The 22,707-nt window shown below is 40.7% G+C and overlaps 1 protein-coding gene across 2 annotated transcripts; it reads left to right on the plus strand.

The window, feature by feature from the left end:
- The first annotated feature begins 708 nt into the window (after nucleotides 1–708).
- Nucleotides 709–22,236, plus strand: LOC113117067 (tau-tubulin kinase 2-like). Of its 2 annotated transcripts, XM_026285465.1 has the most exons (16): nucleotides 709–992; nucleotides 2,786–2,930; nucleotides 3,786–3,933; nucleotides 5,516–5,589; nucleotides 6,024–6,164; nucleotides 6,785–6,889; nucleotides 7,013–7,078; nucleotides 7,187–7,279; nucleotides 7,370–7,495; nucleotides 7,575–7,732; nucleotides 7,844–8,045; nucleotides 8,135–8,346; nucleotides 8,449–8,959; nucleotides 13,012–13,335; nucleotides 15,466–16,349; nucleotides 20,313–22,236. In XM_026285465.1, exons 2-16 carry the CDS (start codon nucleotides 2,862–2,864, stop codon nucleotides 20,755–20,757), a joined length of 3,558 nt encoding a protein of 1,185 aa, XP_026141250.1. In that variant the 5' UTR covers nucleotides 709–992; nucleotides 2,786–2,861; the 3' UTR covers nucleotides 20,758–22,236. The 2 variants fall into 2 exon arrangements, with proteins under 2 accessions (XP_026141250.1, XP_026141251.1); XM_026285466.1 differs by lacking the exon at nucleotides 13,012–13,335.
- The last annotated feature ends 471 nt before the right edge of the window (nucleotides 22,237–22,707 follow it).

Below are 22,707 nucleotides of genomic sequence, written 5' to 3' on the forward strand. Positions count from 1 at the left end.
TATATATATATATATATATATATATATATATATATATATATATATATATATATATATATATATATATATATATATATATATATATATATTTATAAAACAGAAACATAAAGGTGTAGTTCCCCCCAAAATGAAAATGTAATTCACTTATCACTGTCATTAATTGCTTATCCTCATGCCGTTTCAAACCTGCAAGACCTTCGTTTATCTTCAGAACACAGATTAAGATATTTTGGATGAAATCTGAGAGCTCTTTTTAGACAACACCACTGTTCCCAGTCCCAGAAACATGGCAAGGACATTGATAAAACAGTCATGTGACATCAATGATTCTTCTCAGTGGGAGAAGAACTGTGGTATTTTATTTTTTTATGTTCTTTGCACACAAAAAGTATTGTAGTTTCATAAAAAAAACTGTTTTACCGATGTCCTTGCTGTCTATGTAGGGTCAGAGTGTTCACATTTAATCAAAAACATCTTAATTTACAGGTTTGGAACGACATGAGGGTGAGTGATTACGACTTAATTTTCATTTTGGGGTAAACTAACCCGGTAAACAAGAGGCCAACACTAACGTTACTGTGAAATCCCGGGTTTAAACAGAAGAGGGCACCTTTCTCCCAAGTTTGAGCCATTCTCGAGGACGCGCTCTGAAGCTCCACGTGCACTCGCAGAGTGGAATGCTATAGTTCACGCGCTTTCTGTTGCGAAGGGCGATAGCGACGCGAACGAGCGCGCACGCGAGCAGACGGATCCGAATCCGATGAGACGCGCGTCACGAACCCGCAGAGATGCTGAAGCAGCCGCGATAATTGAGGGACATTTACAAAAACACGGCGTTGTTTGTGCATATATCAGAGAAAAGGATATCTCTCGCCGACCTCATGGATGAACACACCGCATATATACACCATCTGACGTCTTCGCGGATTTTAAAGCGCATTTTGTGAGATTTATAAACCACACCCGGCGCTGTGGTTTATAACAGGATTGAGGTGAGTACCATGGACACGGACACACGGCACTGTGACATGCTGCAGTCATATTAATGCAGTTATATGACTGTTTTCAAGGTCATAGCCACCGGAATGAACGAGATGTACTAACGTTATGTGAAGTGTGTGTGTGGATGTGTTGTCGGTGTTGACTGGAGCTGAGCCGATCACATTTCATCAGCGGGCCGACAGATTACTCATATTAAATATGGAAGATACCAGCATGTTTAGTTTATTAAGAAGTAAGCATTAGTAAATCCAGCAATGAAATGGTAATTACTTAAGCTCTGCAAAATGCAAAAAAATAAAAATAATAATAATAAACATTAACAGCTAATAATGTTACATACAGGTTTTAATTATTATTATTATTATTATTATTATTATTTCTATTTTTACAGTGTGCACATCTCGCTCTAATACATTACTTTCATTGATCAGTCCTTTAGTGCTGGTGTGCTGTTAAAATGACAGCTGCCAATCACTAAGCTCTGTAAAGGCAGGAAATGTTTATGTCATTGGACACCATGTTTTTAATGGTGTGTACATTTACATTTGCATTACGTTTTTATCCAAAGCAACTAACGAGTACAAGAGCCTTTTTTTTATTATATATTTTATTCATTTTTTTGATTGGTGAAATAATGTCCCAAGATTGACATATCGCTGGTATGCTCCACTGTATGGCTCTACTTGTCCGTGTTATCCAAGTTCCAGAACATAGGGCACGAGCGTGTGTGTGTGTGTGTGTGTGTGTGTGTGTTTGTGTGTCTCATGGAAAACCCGGAGTGGAGTCGGATCAAGGTGATCACGATGTTTCAGTGCAGGAATGGACTCTCTGTGTTCCGCTTCACTCACATACGCTGTTCCAGACCGCTGTCTCGCAAAGCTTGATGCTTTGGCTTCTTTTGGAACTATTTTGTCTGGCAGAGAGAAGGTAGCTATACTAATTAAAGGAGCTGCAGTATTTACTTTTATTCTGCAAAATTTCGCAGACAAAATCCGGTCATTTCTAAAAGTATCCTTGCGATCAGGCGTTTCGTAAAGGTGAAAAAGTTCCCTATGTAGATTGCGCTTGTGGTGAATTCGCACGTTGATCAACACAAAGCTGCTTGCTTTGAAAGTGACTATTATATGAGCTACCCATTATATATCCATTCTCTTGTCTTAGTTAAATCGTGGCCACTTTGTACTTATTCATTCCTATTTTAATTTAAACACATTTTTAATTCTTTGCCATAATATATATTTTTTCCCCACATGGTGTGCTATGGTTGTTATAATTCATCAATATCCATTTCTAAGACAACCAGATGGGAGTATGATGTGTCCTTGCAATGTTTTAACAATCAATATATATTTTTATGATTAACACCTTTATTTGGACACTTGGGCATCCAACTTGCTTAATCGTGGGGAGTCGTGGCCTAGTGGTTAGAGAGTTTGACTCCTAACCCTAGGGTTGTTGGTTCGACTCTCGGGCCAGCAATACCATGACTTAGGTGCCCTTGAGCAAGGCATTGAACCCCCAACTGCTCCCCGGCGCCGTAGCATGAATGGCTGCCCACTGCTCCAGGTGTGTGTTCACAGTGTGTGTGTGTGTGTTCACTGCTCTATGTGTGTGCACTTTGGATGGGTTAAATGCAGAGCATGAATTCTGAATGTCACGTCACTCAATCAAATATAAAAAATGTTACTCTGCAGTTTTGATTACTGATTATGAAGCCAGTGATAGTGCTGTCACAGTGCATCAAGCAATACTAACACAATGTTCTTCTCTCCTCTGGCTCCAGTGGGCACCACACGGCTCCAATGCCAGACCCAGACCCCTGTCGCTGGCGTTAGGGGACGAGCCCAATCACAGACAGGATGAGCGCAGGGCAGGAGCAGACAGACATCCTGTCAGCAGGCATTCTGGTGAAGGACCGATGGAAAGTAGTAAGTCTGCAGGTTTTATCTAATGCACATCAGCGTAGTGCTTGGCTTGTTAAATAACCAGACACTCTAGTTATTGATTTTAGACAGTTGCTCACAAAAATAAAATCCTGACTTCTGAAAGAAACAGAAATCTGCTTTCTGTGTGAGTGTGACTGTTTTTAGTAACTGTGCAGATAGTGGCAGGTAGTGACTCACTCCTCACACTGATCGCGTAGTGCAGTGTGTGTTCATCTGTTGTAACACACACACACCGACCAGCTTCTTTAATGCACTGATCAGTAATACGTTGCTTCCTCTGACGAAACATGTTGTATAAGCCTGCCGCTGAATCAACCGAGGATAATCCCCAGAGAAAACTAGATTTGTCACCGTACAGGAAGATCTGAGGGGGAAAAGGAAGTTGCACAAGGGTGCAGAAGAGATTGTGGCACAAAGGGACATGTAATGCCAAGAGAAATAAATATCAAAATATAGAAAATGTAATCTGATTGCTGTGCAGAATATACTGTGATGCCACTCGAGAGGACATGTGCTTTATTGCTGTACAACATTTAAGGCGTCATGTCAATTATTTTAGTTATATTGTTTTTTTTTCCCCTTACTCAATATATTTTACACCAAAACAGTCAGATTTATTGTTTTAGTCTTTGACTGAGATGCATTTCCTATTTTAATGCGGATGTGATTTCAAACCAGTTCAAAAACTGTTGGGATTAGAACTGAATTGGCTTCATTACATTTTGAGATAATTCAGTTGCTAGTAATTACTACGATTAATCATCTGTAATTAACCATTCATCTTTCAGTTCAAAGATAATACAGTGATATCACTCTGTTCTTTGTTTCTTGCCTCAGCTGAAGAAAATTGGCGGTGGCGGTTTTGGCGAGATCTACGAGGCCCTGGACCTGATGAACTGCATCAGCGTGGCTCTGAAAGCAGAGTCCGCTCAACAACCCAAACAGGTTCTGAAGATGGAGGTGGCGGTGCTGAAGAAACTACAAGGCAAGTTATTAAGCAGAGTAGATAAATGCCATTATTATACATTTACCAGTGGCATACTTGAGTACATTTACAAATTAGCATTAGCGAGTTTCATTCAAAAGTGTGGGGGACTGTAGGATTATTTAGAAAGTAATAAGTACTTCTATTCAGCAAGGATGCATTAAATCGCTGAAAAGTTTTCTTTTTCTATAGTAAAATAAATGTTGTTGTTTTAGTCTTACTTTTAAGTTGCTGAAAAGTCGGCTTTGTAATCACATGATTAAATGGCATTTTAAAATATAGAAGGCAATTATTTTAAGTTATAATAGTAATTCACAAATATTACTCATTTTACTGTATTTTTGGATAAAATAAATGTGTTGCATCAATAAATGCAAACATAAAAAATCGTAGTGAATCTAAACTTTGGAATGGTAGTGTATCTGATGTCACTTTGTTGAAGGTAAAAACTTCTGTAAATACTGCTTTATCATTATGTTACATGCTTTTTTTCGTTTTAGTTTTACTGGTTGTGTATAGTATGCATTTCTGTGTTCAAGTTTAATGCAGTCTCCTTCATTGAAATTCGCATAGTTTTGCACCCCTGAATTTTGGGTTTCAAAGAGAAAATCTTAATAGTTACGAATAGAGCAAAATGATTGTTAAGCACCTCTTGGACTGTAAGGATCAGTAGGCAAGCTTGAAATTAAACCGTGTCTTCTTTTCCTCTGGGCAAAGAATCAACAAATCAATTAGCAGAGCCCAGCAATGACAGCACCATTATCTTCCAAAAAAATCAATGTACTTGTATCATGTTGGCTGTAATATGGCTGGATGATAGGACAGATTGGTTTTATCTCTTCCTGAGGGAAAGACTTGTAACTGGAGATCTCTCCATCTACTCACCACCCCGTTAGCAGAGAAGTAAACAAACACATGGCATGATACTGTTGCTTTTTATTTTAAGTAATAAATGCAAACCTACTTGAATTCTTCATACATAGTTATGTCATTTTTAGCATTATTCAGTATACAAATACTTTGCGCATAATGAAAATAAACATCAACAAAGCGCTCAGAATAACAGAGGACTCGAGGGAGAGGCATATTAGTAAGAGAGGGTCTTGCGGGGGACTGTAGGGTGTGTCAGGGCAGAAGTCAGGAGTAGATCAGAGAAGAATATGGCTGAAGCCAGTCTGATCTGCTGCTGCGGCCCAGAGAGCGTCCCAGGAGAGCTGAGCCGCACTGAACTAAAGCCATAAACCCCCCTCCTCTGGAAAGACCTTCATTATTATTGGGAGGAGGAGGAGTGGAGCACATGAACGCGAAAAGAACCAACGTACTGTTTACTATTTGTCTTGTGAAGTGGTCAAATTCCAAACTTTTTTATCATTTTCTCTTTGCAGTCCAGTTACATTTGTGTCATGGTTTCATGCACCAAAACATCATTTTGCGCCCCCTCTTTGATCTTTAGAATTAAATCGGCTTATATGCGACTGTACCTTTAAGACTTCAGTGTGTAAACGACTTCCTTTATGACTGCTTGCCATTAAATGAATTCCAATGATATCTAGTCTAATGGAGTGCCATCTCGTTGTTTCAGGAAAAGATCACGTTTGTCGGTTTGTTGGATGTGGCCGCAACGATCGCTTTAACTATGTTGTCATGGAGCTTCAGGTGAGGTCTGATTGACAGGTTGTGCATTTATTCTAAATTAATGTGTGCCTAATATTACAATTTATTTTTGATGATGTTCTTTGATGTGAGAGTGCAGTAATGTACTGTACGTAGAAAGCTATGAAGATAAATAATAGACAATAAAGATGGTTAAATCAACTTTCTTTCTTGTCGTGAATAACAATATGACAACATCAGCTGTTTGACCTATAAAAAATTAACCTGTGAATGTATCTCTTAGCTGCAATATAGATACATTTAATCGTGCATGTAAGATGTAGATTTGTCTTTTTGTTTGTTGCAATTTGTTTGTGAATTTGAAGACCTCAGACTTTGCTGTCTGTGCATTTATTTATGACTTTATATTAAACCTGTTTTTCAGTTAAATGTTTGCAGCTAAAATGATTCATTGTTGCCTTTTTTGGCTTTTGCAGGGCCGTAATTTAGCCGATCTGAGGAGGAGCATGAACCGGGGCACTTTCACAGTCAGCGCTACACTAAGACTGGGTCTGCAGATGCTGGAGGCCATTGAGAGCATCCACTCTGTTGGCTTTTTACACCGTGACATCAAACCGGTAAGACCTTTAAACTCCTTTTAAACACGCGATCCTGATATATGCATACACACAGAAAAGTATTTAATCCGTCTTGGCGAGTACTCATGCAATCATAATCTATTATCTCTTAAGTAAAAGTAAACATTTCTGACAATTTACTTAACAATAACAAAATAATAACTCATTCTTGGCATTTTGCTCATAGTGACTCATTTTGCCAGTACGTGTGACATATTTCTGTGTTGTAAATTAATAACAGTATACTTAAATAGTACACTTAATATAACAATAGGATGCTTAAAGGTGCCATATAATGCAAAGATCATTTTAATAAGGTGTTTGAACACAGTTGTGTGGCCGGAGTGTGTGAAAACAACCGGCCTATAATGGTAAAAATCCACCCACTCATTGTTTTATGATTCCAAAAAGACATACACATAAACAGTGCGTTTTGGCTCATACTCTAAAAGTGGCAATTTCAAGAAGCTATAAAAATTATCTGTGGGGTATTTTGAGATAAAACTTCACATACACACTCTGGGGACATCCGTTTACAAAAACTGTTACAATGCATTCTAAGGCACCTTTAAAAATGTTGCAGCCTTTTTGTAATGTTCACTTGTTCACACTCTTTTCAGTCCAACTTTGCCATGGGTCAATTTCCTAGCACATGTCGAACTTGCTACATGTTAGATTTTGGTTTGGCGCGCCAATTTACAAACTCCTGCCAAGAAGTCAGACCGGTCAGTATCAATAGTCATTTCTAATGTAGTCTTTCTGACTGCACTTGTTTATATGTTTGTGAGAATTTATTTTGTCACTGGTATTTATGTATATATGTACTGTACGATTCTGTTCTCTCTCAGCCCCGTCCTGTTGCAGGGTTTAGGGGTACAGTACGATACGCCTCAGTCAATGCCCATAAGAACAAGGTAAGAATCCCTCTGTTGTTCCTGCCCAGTCTCAGCTGTTGTTGATAATGTTTCAGCTACCAGGATTATTCTGGTCATATCCGCTTTGTTTTGGTCTTACTCTCACAGGAGATGGGAAGACATGATGACCTGTGGTCTTTGTTCTACATGCTGGTGGAGTTCTTGGTTGGGCAGCTCCCCTGGAGGAAGATAAAAGACAAGGTGCCGATCAGGCAGGAAGAAGAGGTGTTGGGAAAAGCATTTTCTTGTTTGTTGGGAAGTGATAATGAGATTTGTGTGTTTATGCATTAGGAGCAAGTGGGGAAGTTAAAAGAGACATACGATCATCGGCTCATGTTGAAACACCTGCCCCCAGAATTCAGTGTTTTCCTGGAGCACATCAGCAATTTGGACTACTTTACCAAACCTGACTACCAGGTAAAAAATTGATATTTTAATAGATCAATGAAATATCTATCAGTGGTCAATCTCATGTGAAACTTTTTTTCCCCTCTAGCTTCTGAGGACAGTTTTTGAGAATAGCATGAGAACCTACAATGTTGTGGAAAATGACCCGTATGATTGGGAAAAGATGAGCTCAGATAGCCCACTGACAATCACCGCTGCAGCAAACACGCCACAGCACCATACGCGCCTCACACCAGCTCAGATGGGGTAAATCAAGTGACTGCTTTAATTTCATTTGGTTGAACTCTCTTAAACATTTGCTTTTACCAAGTAGTGGCATCACCATGAAGGGTCCTCTGGTGCTCTGTTTTCTTCCAGCATTGTGAATGCCTCACAGCTGCCTGGAGATCTGAAGGAGAACACAGATGAAGTTCTGCAAGATGAGCAGCTCAGTGATGGGGACAATGCTCGGCCCGAGAACCTGCCTGGATCTCCGAACCTTCCTCTCAGGAACCAGGAGACTGATGTCTGGGAGGGCCTGGACCGCAACCGGAACCAAATCTGTCCTGCTGTCTGGAAGGTACCAGAATACGTACCATGGACTGAATCAATCCTAGACATCTTTGTCTATTCTTGGCGGTTTCATATTCTGTTGTCATTCTCTTTTAGATGGGAACAGATGATGAGCATAGCAACCAAGGCAATCAAAGCCCCCATGCCGGGCCTAGCATTGGCTCACCAGTGCGAATCCGGTCAGAGGTGGTGCCCTCAGATAGAGACACTCCTCTTCTGAGGAAACTGCGCAACATCCATAGCTTTGAGCTGGAGAAGAGACTAACTTTGGAGCCCAAACCCAACACTGAGCGGTTTGTAGAGGCCTGGTAAGTGACTCCTACTCTCAAATTCGAATTCTTTCAAGTGTTTAGCAACTATTCAGTATGTTCTGAAGACCTAGTGTGCATTCTTTTGGTTTCTGTGACCAGTTCTGGCAAGCAGCCACCTGGTACGGCAGGTCACACAGAGCGAGTTTGGCATTATGACGAGGAATTCCGCTCTGGTGGTGGCTCGCCCAAGCCTGCTTCACCGGGATCTCCTGAACAGGGCGACGGTGCAGCTAACAGTGGCTTTGTTGCTCTAAACCTGAGCTCAGGCCTACAAGATGTTGAGTTGCATGATTGGGTGATGGTAGAGAAAGGCTCTGACCTGCCGGTCTTCAAAGGGGCAGCAGGAAGTAGCCCAAGTCGTGAGCCTAAACTCACTAGTAGCCCATCTGATGAGTGTGAAGAGGAGCCAGAAGTTTTGCAGCCAATGGATGAATCACCAGATAAAGAATCCACTCCTAGTCCCGTACATGTAGGTGCCCACAGACCTCACACAGTCCAGGGCCCACAAAGGATGGATCGGTTGGAGCTCAGTGTATTTCCCACTGCTGGTGGACCTCCTGTTACCCCGACCAGCCCTGGTGAGGCACTGGCTGAAGGAGCACTCACACAGGTGACTATGGCTTCCAAAATGCAGTTTTTTGCTAAATTGTCTACAATTTAAAATTTGGTCAAATGGTCTTTGCACCTATACTCAGAAAAGGTTTCAAAACAGCTCTTGAGTTACGACAAAGGTGCCAAACCAGGGTTTCCGTTGTCCGGTAATTGCCGGACATTGGCCGGAAAAAAAATGAAATGTCCGACAAAATTAAATCTCTCCGGTCAAATTGTCCGAATAAAATTGCCTAATAATCCCGCCCCCCCTAACACAATCTGAATTTGAGAATAAGCCTAAAATGTATAAAGCAAAAATACACCGAACTTTGGCTATGTTATGAAGGAACATGCTCTTTCGAAAGTTATTAAACATTATTACATGGCTTGGTTGAATTCCAATGAGGAATGCGGTCTGTTATTTCTTGATATCAGACCGCTGCGAAGCACTAGCGGCGCCAGGATTTTGATTGTAGGTGGGCCTCCAGAAAACTGGATGGGCCAGTTAAAATAAGCCAAAAAAAAATAAAAAAAATAAATAAAAACGAGTTCCCCTTTCATCTCCGTTTCAGCGCTTTTCTGGGCACTGAGGACAGCGACTCCGTAGCCTACCTGAATTTAATGTGTAATTAGCAAATTCGTTTTAAATTGTTAAAAAGACATTTCAAGATATATTTCATGTCTGTGAGGCCTACGCTGAGTTTCGTTAAATTAGGATGAGATGCACTCCAGTTCACTAGCAATGCAAGTGGCCGCGAGGGCGCCTGCATGATTAGGCCTGTCGTCTGCTATATTTGCTTCTTATGTATTAAATCCAGGCAATTGGTTGATAAAAAAAAAATATTAAAATTAAGATACAATTTATACAAAACGAAATTCACTTCAAAAAAGTATTTCTACTAAACAAAACTTAATTAAGTGGTCAAAATCATGTCTGACCCGCTCCATGTCTCTCGATATTGCGCATCTTATCTTACTCATGCGGTTCACTTTTCATAATCAACATAAATTAAAAAATAACATTATAATATTTTAACAAATATTAAACTAAATAAGCTTATTTAATGTCTACAACATGTATAGTAGACCTAGAATCTCTATTTGTACAAATTGCTGCATATTCATTTCATTCTGAATTTTGCACACATAAGTTGAAAGGCATTTGTTTGTGCATGCATGTAAAACATATCTGCAACTTTTATCAAGTTCACTGATAATTATGCGTGCATTTATGAATTATTATCTTAATCTATAATGAAACAAGGACGAAACATATGCTTTGTTTGTTTAGAATGGAATGGATCGCAAATAGATCCGAATGAAGAAATGAACCATAGTAGAAAATGTTTTTTTTTTCCGTCTATTTGAAAGTTAAGCTAATAAACATGTTGCATTTGGCGGCCTGATTATGTCATTTTTTACGTTACATAGCCTGCCTCCAGTTTTCCTCACCTTGACTAATTAAGAGGCGATACTTGACTGGCATATCATCAAAATGTCCGGAAAAGGAAACCTCTGCCGGTCACTTTGACCGGCACCATTTTTTTCTAGCGGAAACTCTGTGCCAAACATAACATGAGGCTCTATCCTGGCAATGCTTTAGCTTATCAAGACAACTTTTGGAAGGTTTTATCGGTACTGTGACCAAAGGGGACCTGAACAGTAGGATGACAGTGCCATCTAGTAGTTAGAAATGTAGTACAAATCAATTTTCACACATATTATATTGTAGACGATAATATTTTATATAAAACCTTTTCTCTCTTACAAATACAAACATGATCAAGCCAGACAGGAACGAAGTATGAGCGAACACTTTGCCAAGCATCCTGGCAACATTTTAATCATATACAAAACAACACACACACAAAAAAAAAACTAGTTGATTAAATGCATGTGTGTAAGGTGCAGTGTTTGCTACAGGTACACAATATAAGGTTACTTAAAAGTTATAGTTCACTCAAAAATGTAAATTACCCCACGATTAATTCACCCTCAAGACATCCTAGGTGTATATAGCTTTCTTCTTTCAGACTAATACAATCTGAATTATATACAAATGTTCCTGGCTCTACCAAGCTTTATAATGGCAGTGAATGGGTGTTGGTATTCAAAAGTCCAATAAAGTGGGTCCATCCATCATAAATAATTGCTCCACACAGCTCTGGGGGTTAATATTGGCCTCCTGAAGTGAATCAATGTGTTTTTATAAGAAAAATATCTATATTTAAAACTATGTGAACTATAATCTCTAGCTTCTGGTAACTATGTACAGACGTTCATGAGTGAGTGGTGTCCAGCAGATGACGTGTGAGAAGTGAGGAACGAGGAAGTGCAGAGAAGAGAACAAAACACTGGTCACAAATTAAAAGTACAAAACAAGGATTTGTAAAGAAAAATGTATGATAATTTCGATTAGGCATGCACTATCATGATTTTTCATGGCCGATACCGATTTTTTACAAGCAAATTGGCCGATTCCGATACCGATTTCCGATTTTTTTTTCTTTAGTATTTAATAGGCCAAACTGGCTTTTGGCTATTGAAAACAATAACCGTAACCATCTGAAATTAACAGCAGTAACTGCACAGTAATTAACCTACATTCAGTACAAACATAGATGATACAGACATCAGCATTTAGCTTTTGTTTTTGAATTGGGTTGAAACTACATAGAACTGGCCTTAAATGAAAAGATTAACTGTAATCATGTGAAATTAAAGTCAATAACTGCATAGTTCTACAGTCCACACAACACAATCAACACACATTCAATAAGATGTTTCTTAATCAAGATTCAGTATTTGCTTTAGTTTTTAAATTTGGTTTTTAATAAAAAATGTATTTAAAACCATTGCCGATTGCGTATTTTAAGCAAAAACCGTCCTGTTCCGATTTGCGGCCGGTCAACCGGTGGATCCCTAATTTCGATATAAGCCAAGAGGAGGCTGGTTTTTCTTTGCTAAACAAAGGAAATTTTGCTTCGTTTGCTCTTGTAAACAAAACTTGGTTCTTGTGAGACTTACATATTCTTACACTACCCCTACATTTTGTCATCCGCTGGAACGCTATTCTCTCATGTACACACATACAACAGTTAGAGGTTATTATGGTTTATAAAGTTTTAAATATGGATATTGTTCATAAAAAATGCATTGATTAATTTCAAGAGGCCTTTATTAACCCCCCAGAGCTGTGTGGAGCATTTTTTATGATGGACTTTATTGAACTATTAAATACCACCAGCCATTCACTGCCATTGTAAAGCTTGGAACAGCCAGGACATTTTTAAATATCTTAATTAATAAACTCTGTTGTATTCATCTGAAAGAAGGAAGTCATATACACCTAGGATGGCTTGAGGGTGAGTAAATCAAGGGGTAAATTGACATTTTTAGTTAAACTATCCCATTAATCTCCTGTGCTTTTTGATTTATGTGTTAGTAAAAAAAAACATATACATTAAAGTAATTTGTATTTTTTTCACTTAAACAGCCCTCATGAAAGTTTCCTTTCTACTGTTCTTTTCTTGATGTCGTAAATAATGTTAACACTTTCTAAGTCACACTCACAAGTGTCAGCAGGATAAAGGTGGCCTCGGAGGGCAGCTCACCTGTCAGCCACAGTAATGAGATACAGACCGCTCACCCTTTAGGTCTGTGATGTAAGCTTACGGTAGTCTGAGCTAAGCCGATCTTGTTACCTGAGCTCTTGTGTCCTCACGGCCCAGGTTAGGACACTGCCTGTGGAAGGAGTGTTTTAAAACCACACAAAGCTGGCTTCATTTATTACAGTGTTGCAGTTTCAAGCATATTACTGACCATTTGCAAGTTTGATTTAAGTGCTGCGGTCTCTGGAAGATGTCAGTGAATTCTTTCTACAGACATAACCATTCACTGCCTCTTTTTTTTTTTTTTTATTAACTCCAACAATTTTTTGGGGCTATTTTAATATCTTTTACTGTACTTTTCTTCCAACTTCACTACCCATTCACCACCCCTGGCTCACCTGATCCACTTCACTAAACGCTCTTCGCCTCCCTTCCACTGTTCCCCACTTTCCTTTTCTAGCTGCCCACCTCTCCTGCATCCCAACCTGAGGAGCTTGTGGCAAGGACGTGCAGCCCCCTGCTCCTGCGCTCCCCTAGCCCGCTCACCTTCCTGACCACCCTGTCGGACCCCCTCCACCAGCGCGCCCCGCCTGGGATTCAGCGCAGCCAATCTGCAGACCACCCTTCCTCATCCACTTCCTCTTGCCATGCCTGGCTGCCACTACCTTCCCAGCCCCGTGCTGCCCATTCGCCTGGACGCAGGAAACTTCCTGCCATTCCAGCGACTGCTGCAAACTCCAAGTTCCCCTCAGTCATACGAATCACCCGCGCTCAGCTTCAGCAGGTGAATAGGCTCTCCCATTCCGTGCTTCCCATAACTTCGACCATCTCTGCCCACCAAACATGTCGTCTCTCCAGTCTTATGCTTCCTGTGTTCTGTATGAACTTGATTTTCATTGTTGTATTTGACCTTAGTTTTATGTGCGCTCTCTCCTCAAAGAACCCCAGGAATACTGTTCTGTCCATTATGCATGCCCAACATTTTTTTCTGTCAAGGTTGTACTTAAAACTGTGTACTTTGTTAATAGTTCTGTTCCTGGTAAACCTAGTGAACTAGGTTTGGGTCTACCTAGTCACATGCGTCCTAGGATTGTCTGGGATAGAGTTTTTAACTGTAGCAAGTAGGCTTTCTAGTGTTTTGCAGTGTAAATAAACAACTGTAACCTGGTGCATTGTACAACAGGTTATATATTTTTTAGATATATAGTAGTTTTTGTTTCCATTGTATTGTTTATGACGGGGGTTTCCAATTCTGCTCCTGGAGGGTTAGCTTAGCATCATGCTAACTGGGAATCAGTTGTAAGTTAAGTCCTCTGCTTCAAAATATAATTTTGTGCGTTGTTTGTGCCATACAGAAGTAATGCTTATTTAGAGAGTTCCAAATCAGTCACTAGGTTTTGGAACAGGGCTTATGTGTTTTTGTTCCTCTGAATATGTGACTAACCATCTCTTATCCTGTTTAATTCAGTCAGGTTTTCATTCAGGATGTCTAGTCCTGCTTCTGGAGTGCAGCTGTACTGCAAAGTTTAGCTTCAACCCTAATTTAACACTAGCCTGACTACGTCAGACTTCCTACTTCTGCTCAATTTCATTTCACTTCTGTATTCAGTCTGATACAGCGTCAGAGCTTTCTGTTTGCCACCGGTCTGGAAACAGCCGGGCCAATCAACGAGCAGAGGGCGGGCTGAGAGCCGTGACGTAGATGCTAAGCACCGAGTTTTACATTGTAGGTTAGAGAAATCGAAAACCGAAACGACCGCGGAAATGGGAAACGAGACACGGGATGCAATTCGCTCTGTTATGGAGAACATTCAACTCTTTTTCAAACTGAAGCCAGAACAAGAAGAGTGTTTAACAACAGGTTTACAGTGGAAGTTCAATCATAGATTTGAGTTCGATGCATGATGTCTGTGCTTCGATGCGGCTGTACAGGCGCATAACATACGTCATAACTAAAAGTATCTGATTGGATTACGGGTAACCAATGATTTTAAACTTCAGACAAGCGCCCCCTAGCGAGAGAGAAAACACTTCTCTATTATGCCATTCCAGACTCTGTCTACGAAGCAAAGTGAAGTAGCAGAGTCTGGTATTACCAGGCTAATTTAACACACCTGAACCAGTTAATTAAGTTTTTCTGGATTAAGGCCAAAGTATCCTTCAGCTGTCTGCGTCTGCACACCGTTACAACATTGTTGTCGTCAGGAGGGCTCGCAGAAATTTGCACACCACATCCACATTCAGGCATTTTTTTTGAGACCGCACAGACTGTGCGCGTACAACACCGCATGTGCGAGGTGAATGTTGAGACAGTGCAAGTCAAGCAGGTGGTACTGTGCATGCATTGAACTCATTCGTCTGCGCTCATCCACAGTTGAGTATACTTTGAAAGTTGTGTGAATGCGGCTGTGCACAAGACAGAATGGAACACGGAAGTGAAGTATACTTGGGCCTTTATTAGAAACATCCAGCTTGCTGTTTTGAAACCAATTAGAACTGAACTCTGCATGATGTTATCCCTCCAGGAGCAGGATTGGACACCCCGGGGGACTGTTTCGTAAAATAAGTTTACCAAACAAGCCAGGCTTATTTCAGTTAGTCTGACTTATTTTGAACCAGATCAGTTGACAACAAGTCAGGCTAACTGACATAAGCATGGCTTAGTTGGTAAACTTGTTTTATGAAACAGGCCCTGGTATGAAGGATATTATAACTTATAGAAATTCTCTTTCCACTCACATAAAGAAGTTGTGTGTGGTTTGTCAAATAACAGTTTATATCTGCATGCAAGCATGTTTGGTTACCAATACAAAAATTCATATAAAGACTGAACCTGAATTTGTGACCCCCAGGTGACATCAAGAACATGAACATTTATGTAACCTATAGCTAATTTTCTCTATTCCTCTCTCAGCTGACAGCTCAGCGTCCCTCTGTTCTGTCCTCCCAGTCTGCATCTGACGTGAGACGTGATACTGAAAATGGCAACAATGAGATGCATCCACATGACAACACAGCTGACATCAACTCCCCACAGGAGCAGGTTGCCTTCCAGCCCACCAGCCCCTCTAATGTTGAGGGGGATCCTTTGCTAAATGGGAATGGCTCTCTGAAACCTTCAAGCCCAGTGCCAAACCTGGTCCCATCTCCATGCACACCTCCCTCTCAGCGTAGCCCAGTTCTCATGAATGGCTGTCTAACACCTCCTTCAGACACACAGAGAGATGGCAACGAGCAGCCTCCAAAGCTAAAAGACCCCAAGAGGGAGTCTCCCATCATTAAACGCTCTGTCGAACACAACCAGTGCACTCTGGAGGAGGGAAAGGAAGATGCTCCTTCCAGAAACGGCACTTCTTCTCCAGTTTCTGCTCCCAAACAAGACCCCAGTCGTCGGCACAGCCGTATCCCAGTGTTAGAACCATCTAGCCTTGTGGATCCACTGACTGGATCTGCTAAAGAGAAGTTGCTGCAGAGGAGGGTTCACCAGATTCCTATTTCACCCTCCGGTTCCCCATCATTATCCTCTGACAGGCGTGTAATCGTGGCTGCCGTGCAGCGGGACCAGATTTCTTCTGTCTCTTCTGAACGCTCCCAAGATGAAGAATCACTTCTGGGTTCTCGTTCTGATCATCATGGAGATGATGCTCCTTCACTGTCCTCATCCTCTAGTCCACTTTTACGGAAGAGCAAGATACCACGCCCAATCACACCCACAACGAGCGGGGAAGCCGTTACTGAACACTTCATGCCCCGTCCACCATCAGGAAAACCTCCTAGCCGCTCCACTTCGGATGGAAGGTAGTTAGCAAACATATAGCCAACATATTGTTATTGTGCATACGAGGTCAGAATCTGTAGCCCTAGACCAGTGGTTCCCAATCTCGGCCCTTCACATTTTAATGTTCTTCTCATCTGACACACATTTGAGTACTTGGAGTGTTTACTAATGAGTCGATGAGTTGAATCAGGTGTGTTTGATTTGGGACGCTTATAAAACGTTCAGTGTTGGGGGTCATTGAGGTCCATGAATGTAGAACCACTGCCCTTGACCTAAAAAAATCTGAAATTCTAGACCAGTGGTACCTGGTCCTGGAGAACTGATGAATTAAATCAGGTGTGTTAAATAGGAAGGCATCTAACGTGGAGTTTTGGGATTCTCCAAGACCAGGACTGGAAACCACTGTTCTCGAGAAAACAAAATTCTTACTTTCCTCTAAGAACTTTGGGACTACAGTATGTCCACCAAACATGGCACTGTTCTTCGGGCTGCTATAAACAACTTATCAGCTTCCTGTCAGTTTTCTGTCTACTACCAAGAACACCTAAGCAAATATCCAGAATGTTTTATAAATAGTAGGATAGTAGGATAGTTCACCCAAAAGATTTTAACTCTGTCATTAATTACTCACGCTCATGTCATTCCAAACCTGTAAGACCTTCGTTCCTTTTCAGAAAACACAAAATAAGATATTTCTGATGAAATCCAAGAGCTTTCTGATCCTGCATAGACAGTAACATAACTACCACGTTCAAGGCCCAGAAAGGTAGTAAAGACATCATCAAAATAGTCCATGTGACATCAATGGTTCAACCTTTATTTTATGAAGCTACGAGAATACTTTTTGTGTGTAAACAAAACAAAAATATTCAACAGTGTCTTCTCTACCATGTCAGTCTTTGACGCACATTCATGAGAGGATCACAATGTCTGTATGTAGTGCTGTCGATGCAGGAACACAGATGCAGGAACACTGCTCTGCTGCAGAGTAAAATGCTGTACATAACACAGCGTGTTTATGTCTTCGTAAACAGAGAATGAACTGCAATTTTTTGCCCAGCCTTACTTATTTGAACCAGAATATTCAGAAGATGAACTAAACGAGATGGACGTTCTACAGCAGGATGTCAGCTACCGCATAGCTCGTAGCTCTTGTAGCTTCAGAAAATTAAGGTTAAACCATTGATATCACTCAGACTATTTTAATGATGTCCTTACTGTCTTTCTGGTCCTTGAACGTGTTAGTTGCGTTGCTGTTTATGCAGGGTCGGAAATAGGTATTGCTCTGATACTTGTTTTTTCTGCTGGATCGGGGTATTGGTCAAATGAGAGCGATCCAAATCTGATATAGCGCGTATACTATTCTGTGTAGTATATCTGTGGAGAGCCCCTTTCATACTGTGATTCGGGAAAATACTCTGTTATTGTGTCCCGGCAATTGTTCCCGGGTCGCTAGAGTTTGCTTTTTTCACACTGCCAGTGATTACCGGGAATATGTGCGTGTTCACACACAACCTGTAAAGGTCTCGTAAAGACATATGATATCAGGTGTTACGTATAATGTACGAGTCGAAAACGCTAGGCACGTTAACTTTCACTTAAGCTGGAGAACGATCTCAGCTTCAGCACGGAAAATGAGGAACTAAGTGATCTCTGCTTCATTACAGTTTGCACATATTTTTTTGTTGCGAGCGCTGATCTGCCTTTAAAACACCTGATAAATGATCACTATGACATACCCTTTACAGCATTAGTTCTGGCTTTTGTTCACACAGAGCTCGTTCCGGGATTGAACCCGGCAAAGTTACTAGGTCCCAAACCCAGGATCGATCCCGGAATCAATCCCGGGACGTGTTTTGTTCACACAGAAGGCAACCCGGCAATTTTCCGGGTCCAGCGTGCAGTTTGAGGCTTAGGCCTACCAGATTTAGTCCTACACTTTTTCACTTTTATTTGTAACCCACTAAATAATGATTTTTTTTTAACCAAAAGTTTAAGATTTTATAAAATTGTGCACTCATGATTTTTCTAGAGTAACTTGTGCTACTGAATTATTCATTAACCTAGTTTATAATAGTTATTTGTCATAGATTATGATTATATATATATTTGTTTATTTGTTATTCTTCTTTATAATGAAACTGTCTATATTTAGTAGATTGTCTGTAATATGCAAAAGAGTGATGATCGACCTACATATTTAGATATAGAAATTCTACACTGATTCAAAAAAACTGTGCTGTTATTGGATCGATATCAGCAAATACTCAGATCGGATTGGTATTGGTTTTGATTAGGGATGCACGATATTGGATTTTGGCCGATATTCGATATGCCGATATTTTCTAAATAATTTTGGCCGATGCCGATACCGATATCGATATATATACAAATATATACTGATATATTTACAAATATATACTGATATATTTAAACTTTAATTTTACTGAAGAGAAATCCATGTATCTCTTCTGTACTGATTCTACCATAAATTTATTATTTTACAAATGTAGACAGACATTCACATCTGAAAAACAGGTCAATTATTTCACTTGGAGAATATCGGTTTGGCTCATCGGCAGAAATATTCATATCGGCCGATACCGATAATGGTCATTTTAAGCTTTTATCGGCCGATACCGATGTTGTGCCGATATTATCGTGCATCCCTAGTTTTGATAAACTGTTATCAAGCCTTTCCTAGTCAGAATGCTCTTTCTTTAAAAATTTGTTAATCTGTGTTCCGAAGACAAAAGCCTTATGGGTTTGGAATGACATAAGGGTGAGCGATTAGTGAGAATTTTTATTTTTGTGTGAACTAACCCTTTAATGCCTAGCGATTACCTAGAATAAATTTTGCAATCATATCAGTGCAAACAAGCCTGCACTGGCCCTTTACGGGCCCACTTAGGTCTAGCCTAAGGGCCCCCATTGGGCTGCCAGAGCAGGGCCACTGAGAATTTGCTCATTAGCAAAACATTGTACCTTTAGCACTGGCCCTGCACTTAGCCCCCAGGAAGCCCTCACATGGCCCACACTATTAACCTACAACAATATATCTGTTTTACTATAAATACTTTTTAGCTACTATAACTTTGGGAAAAACAGTTATTATACAACTGAAATGGATGCAGTTACCACATAAATAATCTCTTTATTGTCAAAAATGTTCAGTAGTCGAAGGACAGAGTCTGGTAAGTGTTAGATGTCCAGGTCAAAGGTCACAGAACAGTTCACTTACAGCAGTGGTTCCCAACTATGTTCTTGGAGGCCCCCAACACTGCACATTTTGCATATCATCTCATTTGTCTGACACAACCATTTCAGGTCTTGGGACTCTCTACTAATGAGCTGATGATCTGAATCAGGTGTGTTTGATTAAGGAGAAAACCTGCAGTGTTGGGGGGCCTCCAGGAACGTGGTTGGGAACCACTGACTTACAGCATCCACCATAGTGTGATTTCCTGCTAATGTCTTCGAAATCTTAGCAGTTTTTAACACATGCTATTCACCAGAAGAGGGTAACTTATTAGGCTTTGTTTATTTCTGTAGTGGGCTGGCTCTAGCCCACTGTGCCTGCATAAAGCAGGTATAGCAGTGACCGTAACTAACTTATTACGTAACCTCTTACAGTCCTTGCCAGTACCGAGACTCAAACCCACAACCTTCAGTTACGACTCTCTAAGTATTATGCCATGACTGATCCTTTTTTTTGTGTGTCATAGCAGAACGCCCTAGCAACTTTCTGGCATTCCACCTGGTACCCCAGTAGATCACCTGGAAAGTTGCTAGACATTAAACTGATGGGGCTAAGGTGTTCTGAGTGGTACCTGATTGAATTGATTAATGGTTGCTATAGAGCTCTCGATGGTTACTAGACAGTAGCTGAAACCTTTTTTTGATCGTAAACGTTTATCAGGTCTGTTATTTTCTATCAGTTGCATGCTATAGCATAGTTTGACTTCATTTGACTTCTCCTCCAGGCTAAGGCGGTACAGGATTCGAGCCGGCAGCACCGGTGACTCAGATCTGCTGACCTGTCTGGCCCAGCTAATGCACACCAGGTCGCCCTGTGACTCTCCACACCCCTGCTGCTCCCCTCCCCAGCACATGAGCACCAGGCACGTGTTCGGCGGTCCCACCGCTGTTCACCACCTCCACCAGCGCAGCTCTAGCGCCTCCCCCCGCAGCTCCTCCTCACTACAGCGCTCCGTCAGCTCTTCCCCGTCCCGCCACGAGCACCGTGGGGGCTGTCTGGGCCGGAGCCGTTCTCCTCCCAGTTTATCGGGCTCACCTCCTCTGCGCCGCTCTCATCCTCACACGCAGGAAGGAGGCTGTGGGAGACAGGCCCACTCTGTCACCGTACACATCCAGCGGGGCAAAGCCGGCATCCGTGAGGTCAGGTGCTCAAACAAGCTGAGCAGATAGTCAACCACAGGTTTCAGACACTAGTGGAAGATGTGAACGAGTGAAATTGTGAGCAAGTGAAACTTTCCACAATAGCTAACAAAATATGATTCTCATTCCTTCGCACATCAGCAGCTCCATTGCTTTCTCTGCATCAGTAGCCTCAATTTTAACACGCTGGCTTTTGGGAACACCAAAGTCACTTTTAGAACATGGGAGGTTATACATGAAGGTGATTAGCTGGATCGTTAGTACTTTATAGTTTCTTTTCTTTCAAACATTCCAGAGCTTTCATGAAGATGATTGTATGTATCCGTGATCTACACGAGTTTTGCATCAAGATCGGCTGTACTACAGTATTTATTACATTATTTATTTGGGCTTTGATGAATTGCAGCCCTCTCTGAGCAGTGGCAGGTACACTGATAGATCATGCCATCATTAACCCTTTTTTGTGCTTGTGCTTTGGGAACTGTCAGCACTTAGACATGGCCTGAAACATTGTACGCAACTGAAATGCTTTAATTGGCATTAGGGCTGTCAAAATGGCTAGAAAACTAAATTTAAATTTTGTCATTTTGTACTTTTATTAATATTCAAATTATATTCAAATTTAAAATGCATAATTTCGTTTAGGGTGGAAAAAAAGCATTTGGCTTTTCTCCTGAAGCCACAAGAGGGCGTCTATAGCAAAATACTACCAATGAATGTTTATTCAAAGCAATAAATAACATAACCATCTGTGAAAAAAGTGCATACTGTTTAAAATAATGTTTATAAACCAATTATTAATTAAGTTACTTAAACAACAGTGTATTTTTTCATTTAAAAATATGAGATGCAGTGGGATGGGGGAACCCCCCCCCTACCCCCACCCACCCAGCATAAAGTCTCGAGATATGTTTTTTCAAAGTTGAACTGGAATTCATTTTACATGGCTTTCTACACGTTCCTCTCTCTTGATGAGAGACACGAGTGCAACGGTAATAGATGTCCCTCTAGAAAATGCGCGAAACATGCGGTTTCAGTTTTGATGTAAACAAGAGCTTCTCCCCATTGATGTTCTCTTTTTCCACAATATTTTTAATGAACAACACACCAGCGACACATTTAGTGGCTTCAACTGGATAGGCTAATAAAACATTATAATGCAATGATACATCATCATCGCATATTAGGCACCAGTTAAAATTTTTTTGGAAATTCATTTGAAATTTGATTTTTTTTTTTTTTTTTGACAGCCCTAATTAACATGTTGCATTCGAAATCTCTGAAACAAAATCTCAGTCATTCGTTTTCTTAGACCGTAAAGCCCAAAGTATACTTTGGTTTTTGTTTGTACGCGAGAGTCTGTGAACCGTGTGCATGACGCAAATTTAGTCACCAGTAGAGTAACTTACACATGTACTGTATGCGCGCCACCCAATTTTTACAATAAGGGACAATAAGTAACTTTTTAGGTATTTTATTATCTAAAATCAATATTTTTATTCATAAATATGCCCTCAATGGTGTACAAATACCTATGCCAATGTTTAAATTAATCCTTGTAAATGAAGAATTTATTATCTTTATATACATGGGATGGGTAGGTCGACGGAGGCTTCCATGTAGTTCCGCCATCTTGCAAAACTATAATAGCAGAGAGGGACAAAAAGTACTAAGCCAACGCGTTTCCACAGCGCGTTTTCGGTCAGAGCCAGAAACGCAGGTGCAGAGCAGTGAGAGGCGCTTGAAACTGCACCGGCAAGTTTAAAAGTCTGGATTGCATTCTTATTATGGACCATACATATGCCGCGCCACAGGAGAAGAAAACATCGTCGCCAAAACAGTCAAAAATAGAACGTAAAAGGAAACGTGACCGTAGATTACAGAAAACAAGAGTTAATGTCGGGGAAGCTTTTTCTAGATGGAAAGAGCTAATGCTGGATAAAGATTTCAAAAGAGACGCTGAAGTGGCCAGTTTTCTTC

The sequence above is a fragment of the Carassius auratus genome, chromosome 17 (genome assembly GCF_003368295.1).
Source record: "Carassius auratus strain Wakin chromosome 17, ASM336829v1, whole genome shotgun sequence".
Lineage (NCBI taxonomy): Eukaryota > Metazoa > Chordata > Actinopteri > Cypriniformes > Cyprinidae > Carassius > Carassius auratus.

Excerpts from the sequence above, each read along its gene's own strand:
- LOC113117067 (XM_026285465.1), top strand. The coding sequence starts at position 2,862 with ATGAGCGCAGGGCAGGAGCAGACAGACATCCTGTCAGCAGGCATTCTG. Across the intron at positions 6,165-6,784 it reads TACACCGTGACATCAAACCG|TCCAACTTTGCCATGGGTCA; the intron begins GTAAGACCTTTA and ends CACTCTTTTCAG. Across the intron at positions 7,496-7,574 it reads TTACCAAACCTGACTACCAG|CTTCTGAGGACAGTTTTTGA; the intron begins GTAAAAAATTGA and ends TTTCCCCTCTAG.